At 49.0% G+C, this 10,989-nt stretch overlaps 1 protein-coding gene across 1 annotated transcript; it reads left to right on the top strand.

The window, feature by feature from the left end:
• Positions 1–7,811: 7,811 nt before the first annotated feature.
• On the top strand, positions 7,812–10,392 carry CD93 (CD93 molecule). Its single transcript, XM_036418873.2, has 2 exons — positions 7,812–9,951; positions 10,079–10,392. The coding sequence occupies exons 1-2, from the start codon at positions 8,162–8,164 to the stop codon at positions 10,101–10,103; spliced, it is 1,815 nt and encodes a 604-aa protein (XP_036274766.1). The 5' UTR covers positions 7,812–8,161; the 3' UTR covers positions 10,104–10,392.
• The last annotated feature ends 597 nt before the right edge of the window (positions 10,393–10,989 follow it).

The raw sequence follows: 10,989 nt of genomic DNA, 5'->3' as shown, positions 1-10,989 counted from the left end.
GCCCTTGGTTCTTGGGTTAGGGACACCTAAGGCCATGCCCACCACCATCTCTCTGCTCTGAGCAGCCTCTCTTGGTGTGCCCCACAGGTCACTGTGGCAGGCAGTCAGGCCTCTTCGGGTGACAGTGTAGTGCTGCCAGACATCATTCTACCTTGGGATTTTAGAGAAGGTGCCATGGTGCTGACACTTTATCCATTTGGGGTCTTCTTGGTGGCTGCCCTGAGAATCATTGAGGGCAAAGGATAACCACAAATGCCAGAACTGTTAGGTAGTGAATTATGGCAAAGGCGGTGAAGCGTGGACTGTGCCCAGCACTTTACTAGGTTATCTCATGTAACTCATATGCCCCAGTGCATGGGACACCATTTACACATTAGGAAATTGAGGCCCAGAGAGGAGAGATACTGGCCCAGTCAGAGGGCTAGTAAGTGTCACATTTTGACGAGAGTTCATACCTACAGAAGGTGGGCAGTATCATTTCCGTTTGTTCTAAGTCAGCTACTTTCAACCGGCATGGCGCAAGAATTTTTAAAACATGAAATACCTGACTATTTAGTCAAGGGCAGTGACTTCTTTTCCATTAGATTGTCAAATAAAAAATAGGCCATGGCCAACACAACAATAACAATGTGGTTTGAATGAGTAAAAATTAAAGCAATTTTTTGGCCAGGTTGGCAAAATATATTTCTGGGTGTGGTGCAGAATTTTAGTAATTATTAAGGGTAGTTGATGCCTGCCATGATGAAAAAGGTTGGACTTTGCTGCTCTCAGTTATTTGAGTTTGGCTCTGATGACTGAAGCCAGGCCAGGCAAAGGTGGAGTTCTGACCTGGTAAGATGGGGTCCAGCTTTTCTGAGTGCTCCTGGAGCAGGATGCATGGTCTCCAGCCAGGGGGTCCTGGGTGTGCACCTGGCACTGGTAGGCTCTCAGTGGATAATGGATGCTTGAGAGGTTTGCTTCTCTAGATCTAGTCTGTTATCATCAGAAGTCTTCAAGAGTTTTGAGTTAGCTTTCAAGGAAAATAAAATAAATCTTCTCTAGTCAACCTACATGACCTTTTTTCCAAATGACTGCTGTGTCATTGTTCTCATTTCAGGGAGAGTTAAATCTGATATATGAGGTCAAGTAGATCATTTTTATTTCTATAAAGTTAGATCATCTAAACAGGGCTATGAGAAGTGATTGGAACCTCTGAGAATGCTGTAAGTGCCAAAGGGATCCTGAACACCATACGTGCCAGCCCCGAATCAGGGTTTACAAGCTTGAGTTTCACCGTTGGAGCTGTGGCTGGAGATAAGATGTGTGAAGAGATCCTGCGGAAAGTATGGTTCCTCCTTGTGATTTATCTCTCTCCAGATGCTGATAAGCAGCCTTTGCTTATCAAAGCCAGTTTCCAGGAGGCGAGCACAAGTTAACCTTAAAAACAACATTCAGAGACAAGGCAGGGGAGGGTGGGTGGTGGTGGGGGTGAGGTGGGCTTGGGGTGAAGAGATCAGCTAAAGAACTTGTAATCATATAAGCATAACCAATGGACACAGACAAAGCAGGGGGAGGGGGTGTTCGAAAACTGGGGTGGGGGCAGACTGGGAGAGGACAAAGGGGCATGGAGGAGGGGCAGGGACATATGTAATACTTTTAATAATAAAGAATTTTTAATACATCCTTCCCTCCCACATTACTAAATTTCTATTTTTGAGAGATTGAGTCTCAAAGTGTAAAAAAGATCACCTCCATTCATAAGGTAGAGGTAAGCTTGACAGAGGTTGTGAAAGATGTAACTTTTTTTTTTCCTTTTTTTTTTGTCTTCTCATTAAACTGTTATTTTAATGGGTCTCAAAATTCTGTGACAGATTTTTGGTCATGTTGTTTCCATTAAAAAGTACTGATTTTAAAAACTAATAACTTAAAAACTGCCACACACACAAAAGAACCAAATGGTCCACAAAACATTCTCCTTTCCTTCTGAAGATTTTACGATGCATTGTAATCATTAACCAGTCTTTTACTATTAAACTTAAATGACCAATTGAGACAAACAGTTCTGAGACTGTTCTTCCACCACTGATTAAGACTGGGGTGGCAGCTGTTGGGAATAATATTCATTTAGCCTTCTGAGCTTTCTGGGCAGACTTGGTGACTTTGCCAGCTCCAGCTGCCTTCTTGTCCACTGCTTTGATGACACCGAAAAATGTAACTTTTACCGCTCTTCATCTTACAGGGCTCCTAGCCCATTAGGAGAGCCTGGGGCAGGGACGACGGGGTGGGGAGGAGGCAATTGTGAACGAAAGGACTTCTGTTGTTTTTGCATCTTTAATATAAAAGTTCTTGTTCCTTGGGAGATCATGGTCTTTGAATATGCACACGACCTTTGAATTGTGCCTACCAAATTATAGCAGGGACTTTGGCACCCAAGGAATCCTGACTTTCTGGGAATATAATCCTAATTCCCAGCTGTACTCTGGACTTTATTTTGCTAACACATAATTGAGAAACTGTAAACTACTGCTATGTTAATGTTTGAAAGCACTGGGATAATCTAATTCTAACTTGTAATTAATTATGTTTGCCAATAATCTGTTGGAAATAAATTTGTGTCTGGACAGCTATTGAAACTGTTAAAGTGTACAGGTATTATTCATGACAGCTTTGTACTGTGGAATGTGCTTAATAAAAAACAAAAAAGTTTTTAAAAAAGAATTTTTTAAAAAAAAGGAACAATAAAATTAAAAACAACAACAAAAATAACAGCATTCAGCCAGGCAAATTTTCTACAAGTGTTGTGCCTGATAAATTCTATTGGGAGACTATTTGGGAGAAGTGGAAAAATCAACAATGCTCTGTGAGGATGCTTACCCAGCCATGTAGCCACAGAGAAGATGGAGAAATCTCTGAAAAAAGAAAAGCTCCTAGTCTCCAGCAAATGTAAGAGGGGATTTCTCCTTGTCATCTTCGCCTTTCTCTGTTTCATGTAAGAGGGGATTTCTCCTTGTCATCTTCGCCTCTCTCTGTTTCATTACGATCATAGGAACAGGCCTCTGGTCTGTGCACTAGCCCCCATGGGAAATGCTCACAGTTGTCTTCTTTAATGCAATCCTTGCAGCAGCATCTTGGCTCTATGACCCTCATCCTTCCCATTTGACAAATGGGGAAGACAAGACCTCTGGAGGTGAGGAGGTGGGGTCTAATCCCAAAGCCACCAAGTGGTCAAGGTGAGCCTTTAGTTTCAGTCACTGGAGGCAGAGTCTTGGGAGTTCTCAGCTCCTGGGCCTCCTGGTGTGATGGCTGCTCACACCTCCTACCAGGCACTCTTCTGAGAGTGCTCCAGGTACTGATTTATGCAATCCCCACAAGCCTCATGAGATGCGAAGTTGCACTGTCCCCCTTGTTCCAGGTGAAGAACCAGTCACAGATGGTTGTGCTACACAACATGAACAGAGTGGTTCGGTACCTTGTCTAAGGTCACACAGCTAGTGAGTGTCAGAGTGGGGTTTGAACCCAGGGTAGATGTATTCTATCCCTTCAACGAAGAACAGTTGGAAAATTGACAAGCTGCCCCACTGGGAGAAATGTGTCTTAGAGTGGTTTTGCACTCCTGGTATACTTGTACCCCAGGTGGGTTGGTGCAGTAGCTCAGACCTTGGTATAACATAATTACTTTCAGAAATAATCATGTCATAATCCGCATTAATAATTTTTAATTTTTTTCTTTAGTTGTTTTTTGTTTGTTTTATTTTTATTTATTTTTTAATTGATTCAGAGAGGAAGGAAGGAGAGAGAGAAGGAAACATCAACGATGTGAGAGAATTATTGATCGGCTGCCTCCTGCATGCCTCACACTGGGGATTGAGCCCACACCCCAGGCATATGCCTTTGCTGGGAATCAAGCCGAAACCTCCTGGTTCATAGGTCAATGCTCAACCACTGAGCCATGTTGGACAGGCTTGTTCATCAATTTTGACACAAACTATTAATAAGGATGGCACTTCAGTTCAGGTGCAGGCCAACTAATATTTTCACTTACTAAAGATCTCATGCCTCACTATTCCCATTCTTTTCCCTTGTTTTAAACTTTCAACCCAGAGACTCCAAGTAATCACAGAGGATGATGAAATTGAAGTGAGTCTGGTTTTATTTCTTTCTCTTTAGTCTCTGCCATCATTGTTCCTGGCAAATCCACTGTGTCTATGCAGGGAGATGTGTGGCCCGTCCCGCTGAGGGACTCCCACCCACCAGGAACTTGCTCCGGAAGGCATGTGGGTGGGAAGGCATGAGGGCTGGGGACCTGCATTGTAAGTGGGAATTCCCCAAACTTCCATGTGGAATACAATGCTTCTTAAAGTATGCGCAATTCAAAGGTGCTAATCTGAAGTGTGCATATATATTATTAAAATAACCAAGGCCACCACAATTGTTTAGAATTTAGACCAACAACAAACAAGTGGTTTTTTTTTGTTTTTTTTTTTTGTTTGTTTTTTTTTTCCGGGGAGGAGAGTTTTATCATTAACCTTGTTAATGGGGCTTGGTGAAAATAAACAGATAATTTAAAAGACCAACTTTTAATTATTGTGTATATTGTCTGCTGACCTTGTGGATGTCATGGTCTCTCTTCAAGGGACAGAGAGAAAGTCAGAGGGAGCCAAGGAGGGAGGGGAGAGCCAGTAAAGCAATTGCACCGTATCTCGAAGCTCAGTGGGTCAGCAAGAGGAACATGGCACCCATACTGGGCAGATAGGTGGTTCACTGCCTTATGCCATCTGGTGACGGCTTGGCAGTGGACTCCATTCCCACTATCTCCCCAGTTTGCTTCCTCCCCAAATCCAGAGGATGAAAGAAACAGGAGTAAGAAAGGCATCAGGGTCCTGTTCCTATTTCCATGTTTACAGATCAGGGCATTAGGGCCGAGGCTGAGTAAACGGGGTTACTGGAAATGCTGAAGTGGAACCCCCAACTCCCAGGGCAGAGCAGTTCCGGCCATTTATGTGGCCTTTCTCATAGTAAGTGCTTCACGGTACTTCCTGGCTCAACGGATGAATGACCTGCACACATGGCTTTGCTAGTTCGCTTTCTTCTTTAAGACGTCAACACTCGGCTAAGTGAAGAGCAGTCGATTTTCAAGTTCCCATGTGGCAGATGAAGAATTGCCAGCAAAAGAAGAAATCCTGAAAAAGATCGGGGTGGCAGGGTGACTAACAAGTGAGTCAACCCATGTCCTTAAGCACCAACGAAACAGCCCGCTGACGAATCCTGCAGGATCTCCACAGTTAACAGAGGAGCCAGCTTGGGCTGCAGATAGGAGTCCAAAGCAGAAGAGGTCCCCTGCTGTGAGTCTATGCCAGCTGCATTATGCCTCAAGGCGCACATCCTCAGGTTGCTTTTAGAGAATGTGAAGGAGTCACCTGCCCATAAACAAGCCTTTAGAAATGCAGCTTCTTCCAGGCAGAGATCAGCACTGACATTCACTAAGCCTCAATGTGTGCACAGCAAACACTGACCCGAAACTCAGGACACCAGCCTTCCCAGGTCCTCTTGAATCTGGCTACTTCCTCCAAGTTTGGGAGCAAATTTAGAATCCTGAGGTGGCAAGTCATGATGAGAGGGGGTGTGGGAGACTCAGACCCCACAACCAGCCCCTCTGACTGTGCTCCAGCCCAGCCCGGTTTCCTCATCTCCAATGGATACAGCCTTTAAGAACCCTAGGGCATGGTGGTACAAGCAGGAAACCAGGAAGCCCTCCTGCGTGCTCCCCAAACCCTCCTACCCCTCTCTATTCAGCACCAAAAATGGCCTGATCATCTCCTGAATCTGTTATCCTTCCTCCAGGGGCCTAACTCAGTCCCAGTCACCCTCCCTCTGCCAGGATAGCCGGCTGTGTAGGGTCCCTCAGCCCTTGCCCCTCGCCACAGCAGGAGGGATGCTTTCTCCTCACATCTCAGCATGCCAGTCGCTTAGTGTTTCCCATGGATGGAAGTAGCCTACATCTTCACTGTTTTGGCTCCCAGGGCTCCACCTTCCCCCGTCCTTCCTTTATATTCCTCAGGATATAATCTCACTGCCTTTCCTTTACACCCTGTGAAGGTCACAGCTCTTCCACTAAAGGGCCTTGGTATATGCTGTCCCCCTCTGTGGGGCATCATTCTCCCTGTTAGATATTCCTCCCTTGGACTCTGGCTTCGTTGCCATTCTTCCCCAGAGGAGCCTGGCCCACCACTCACCGAGTCAGGACATCTCTGACACCCTCAACTTCTCCCCATGGTACCTGTCACAGTTATAGCTGTTCAACGTGTTCATATCTGTCCACGCAGACTTAAGGGGTCACAAAGGCAAGATTTCCCTCCCAGATTCTCAGTGCTGAGCCCAGCACATAGTAGGGCTTAATTAACTTTGGGTGCATGGGTAGATGGATGGATAGGTAGATGGATAGATGATGGATGGATCTCCATAAGCAACAAGGAGCACCAGAATGATCCCATAGTTTCTGAGAGAGGGTCCCTGGATGATCTCCAATGCTTTATTAAAGTAAGTAGGACATAAGGAACACCTCTGAAAGATCACCAGCTGAAATCTGAGATGGGCACCTTATTTATGTTTTGGGAAGCTGAAAGCCAGTGAGTTCCTAAAGCCCATTAAATCCTAAAAGAACTCAAATCTCTGTAGAGGGCTGTTATGGTAGACGCTGGTACTCCACTCACAGCCCGTGGAGGTCCCCTGTGATTCTCCACCTGTGTGTCCCTCTGGTGTACTGGATCCTCACAGTCAGCCCGGAGCACGAAAGGGCTGCTGCCTCTAGTGAGGAGGGGGCTGAAGGAGACCTGTGCCAAGCCCGCCCCTCAGCTGGGAGATGCTACCATGTGACCCACATCGTCTTTCAGAATGTCCCAGGGAACTGAGGTCTAGGGGCCTCAGTGTCACCTGCCCTTTCAGTCACCCTGTGCCCTGTGTTGGCTCCTACTTTCTTTCTTTCTTTTTTTTTTTTTTTTTTTTTTTTTTTTTTGTCTCACTGTTCCTCCCAAATAAATGAATGCTCTGAAACCTTATCTCAGGGTCTGCTTCTGGGGGATCCCAAAGACAGCCCTAATAAGCACAACAGTCCTATGACACAGGCAACCCCCCCAAAAAAAGACCCTGATAGTCTAGGCCTTTGGTGAGTTGCTGTGTGGGAGGTGGTTAGCCAAGATGCCCGGCTCTTGTCAGGAATGACAGAACCACGATGAAGGGGTCGCGCCTGGACCCTCCTTTTGGGCCCACATGTCCAACCCTTCCCGGGAGCCCTGAGCGGGGGAGCCAGGGTCTAGCTCAGGGCCAGGAGGCCAGAAACATTTCCACTTTTTCTCTCTGATGCTTTTGGTGCACTGCCTCCTCCCTACACAGTGTTTTTGCACTGTGACACCCTGAAAACTGCGAAATTTCGCCCAATTTGGTTTGATGTTCTCGAGGCGCTTGGCGCTCTATGAGACACTCAGACATTCCCACGGCCCAGTTCCTATTTAAAAACTGCCTCTCTATTTAAAGTTCACGATGGGGGGAATAAAAGAGACAAGGCTCCCAACCCTGAAGGGAACGTGAGATAGGAAAAGAAAAATCCACTTTGCTTTCTAAAAAAAGGCTGAAATGATAACCATCCATGGTCTCGTGTGTCAAGTCTGAGGATTCTTTCCTCTTTCTGGTTGTTTGCAAACCAGAGTGGAATTTTATTATGGGCCGCTCAGTGAGATGTTCAAGTTCCTGCCCCCCGAAATTCCCTCCTCACTCTGTAGCATGCCATTTAAGCTCCTCATAGAGATGAGAGAGAATGGGTCCAAAATAAAGCAGCCAGTGTCCCGAGCTGCCTTCCCCCGACGTGGCCACATTTTCCCAGAGCTTAGCCAGGGACCCAGCAAAGCCGCCTGGCTCCTTTTATGAACAACAAAACCATGATGAAGGCAACAGGAGTCAGAGAACTATTCACTGCAGGAAGTCCCAGTATCCGGTGAGAAATAAGAAATACAACAGCACAGGATGCGCCTTGGGTCAGGGGGACGTGCAAAGCCCGCAGCCTTTGTGTCCTTCTCTGTGCTGGAGTGTCAGTGTCTGAGCCCTCAACTCCCCTCTGAGCTTGGCTGGGGCGGGTGCGGTCACTGTCAGGCTTCCAGCCCCCGCCGCCGAGGGCGACACGGAGACCGCGATGGCCACCTCTGCCAGCCTGCTGCTGCTGCTGCTGCCGCTGCTGCTGAGCCAGCCCTGGCTGGGGGCTGTCGCTGACACCCAGGCTGTGGTGTGCACGGGCACTGCCTGCTACTCAGCCCACTGGGGCAAGCTGACTGCCGCCGAGGCCCAGCTTCTCTGCAACAAGGATGGGGGCAACCTGGCCACCGTGCGGACTGAGGAGGAGGCCCGGCACATCCAGAGAGCATTGGCCCAGCTCCTACAGCCCGGGGCGCCCTGGACAGGCAAGTTCTGGATAGGACTGCAGCGAGAAAAGGGCAGGTGCTTGAACCCTGATCTGCCTCTGAGGGGCTTCAGCTGGGTGGGCGGTGGGGAGGACTCGCTTTATTCCAACTGGTACAAGGAGCCCAGGACCACTTGCATCTCCAACCGCTGTGCGTCCCTGATGCTGGACCCGTCCCTCTCTTCCCTCTCCGGCCACCTCCCCAAGTGGTCGGAGGGCCCCTGTGGGAACCCAGGCTCCCCTGTAAGCAACATCGAGGGCTTCGTGTGCAAGTTCAGCTTCAAAGGCATGTGCCGGCCCCTGGCCCTGGGGGGCCCAGGCCAGGTGAACTACTCGACCCCTTTCAAGGCCACCAGCTCCTCCTTGGAGGCCGTGCCCTTCGCCTCGGTAGCCAATGTGGCCTGTGGGGCCGGGGGTGAAGGTAGGCAGCATTTCCTCCTGTGCAAGGAGAAGGCCACCGATGTGTTTGACTGGGGCATCTCGGGACCCCTCTGCGCCAGCGCTGAGTACAAGTGCAGCTTCAATAACGGGGGCTGCCAGCAGGAATGCTTTGACGGGGAGGATGGCTCCTTCCGCTGTGGCTGCCGCCCGGGGTTCAGGCTGCTGGATGACCTGGTGACCTGTGTCTCCCGGGACCCTTGTAGCTCCAGCCCGTGCAGAGGAGTGGCCACATGCGTCCCCGACTCCCTCTGGAAAAACTACACGTGCCAGTGCCCCGAAGGCTACCAGCTGAACGCGACTCAGCGGGACTGTGTAGACATGGACGAGTGCCAGGCATCCCCCTGTGAGCAGGAGTGTGTCAACACCCCGGGGAGCTTCCACTGCCAGTGCTGGGTGGGCTACGAGCCCGGCGGCCCTGGAGAGAAGGCCTGTCGGGATGTGGATGAGTGTACGAGCTCCGAGGGCGGTTTCTGTGAAGGCTACTGCCTCAACACAGAAGGATCCTTCCACTGCACCTGCTTGCCAGGCAGCGAGCTGGCCCCCGATGGGGTCTCTTGTATCCCAGGCCCCAAGTCCCTGGAACCATCTGCTGAGACCTCCCAGGGGCAGAACACAGGAGACAGAGAGGGGAGCCTTATGCCTTCCACCACAACCTCAAGTCCCATTGGGGGCCCTGAGGGCACTTCCAAGGTGGCACCCACCAGGTGGAGACCCGTCCTTGAATCCAATGCCTCTATCACCGCTACATCACCCCAGTCTCTGACCACCAGCGGGTCCCCAGGAATCTGGATGGAGCATAGCAGCCATCACCCCACGGCCACCACTGGTCACGAGGAGACCACGGATGGAGATCTCATTGCCCAACCAAGGAATGACGGCCCCGACTGGCAAAAGCTGCTTTTGTTCTATATCCTCGGCACTGTGGCGGCCATCTTACTCCTGCTGGCTCTGGCCCTGGGGCTGCTGGTCTACCGCAAGAGGAGAGCCAAGAGGGAGGAGAAGGAGAAGAAGCCTCAGAGTGCGGCAGACAGCTACTCCTGGGTTCCGGAGAGAGCTGAGAGCAGGGCCATGGAGAACCAGTACAGGTAAAGAGGGCTGAGGTTCCCCAGGGGGGAAGGAGGGGGCAGACATAGGGATGGGGGTGGGCAACAACCCCAGAAACAGGTAGAGGGCCCACCAGCTTCCAATGCTGTCACCTTCTGTTTCCCATAGTCCAACCCCTGGGACAGACTGCTGAAGGAGCGGGGCCCCCAGAGACACTGCCAGTCAGCTGCCACCATCCTCCGAGCTCAGATGGAGGGACCCACATCCTTCTGAAAGACTGGACTGAAATCCTAGCAAACAATTGTCAACTTTCTCCTTAAAAGCCTGACCACTTTGGACAGGTCGGCTGTATCCTAAATGCGTGTGATATTCCCGGAGCGGAAGCCATCAGATGTGGTGTCATGGCCGGGGATTTTATGAATATTACCAATGGTCACCCAGTCTCCTTTTTCAAATTCGAATATGATTGATTTCCTTTTTCTACACTGGTTCTAGATTATGTCAGGTGCTAATGGGCTCCCTTTGAACGGCTTCTCTGCTCACTGTTGTCATTGAAGGAGAAAAAGGGTCTTATAATGCTAATTCGTATAATGGAGACTAAGTAAATTATTGTATAATTATGTAAGGAGTTATTATTATTATTATTATTACTTGTCAAAAGGAACGGGCATATTTAGGACTGAAAACATGTCTTTGCATTTCCATTCAAGCATTTTCCCATCACAAGTCCTGCCGATCTTGATGTTGTAGAAATCTTCCACTTAGTTAGCGAGGAGGTAGGGAGTTTATAAATCACACGTCTCGTTCTTAAGTTTCTGAGAGCCTTAGCTTTATTTGCCAGTGAAACTTGAAAAATGTGAAGTTTTATGAAACCAGTTAATATGGTTTTGAAAATAATCAGAAGTGCGGAAGAGGGAGGCCAGGGTTTGTTCCACAAACACTTGAATCTAATTTCATCTAAATGTTCTGATGTGACTGTAGATGGGTTGAACACTCATAAGGAAGATGCCAAGGGCAACCTGTCTCTAAGCCTGCACATCCCCAAGATGCCCACCCCTCCCCGCCCCACCCCGAGTCCC

The sequence above is a fragment of the Pipistrellus kuhlii genome, unplaced genomic scaffold (genome assembly GCF_014108245.1).
Source record: "Pipistrellus kuhlii isolate mPipKuh1 unplaced genomic scaffold, mPipKuh1.p scaffold_m20_p_6, whole genome shotgun sequence".
In the NCBI taxonomy this organism is placed as follows: Eukaryota; Metazoa; Chordata; class Mammalia; order Chiroptera; family Vespertilionidae; genus Pipistrellus; species Pipistrellus kuhlii.
Note: the sequence above shows the minus strand (reverse complement) of the source record. Positions and strands in the feature narration are given on the sequence as shown.

Bases quoted from the DNA above. Each gene is read 5' to 3' on its own strand.
- CD93 (XM_036418873.2), top strand. From the start codon at position 8,162: ATGGCCACCTCTGCCAGCCTGCTGCTGCTGCTGCTGCCGCTGCTGCTG. The intron at 9,952-10,078 runs GTAAAGAGGGCT...TGTTTCCCATAG, and splicing joins GCCATGGAGAACCAGTACAG to TCCAACCCCTGGGACAGACT.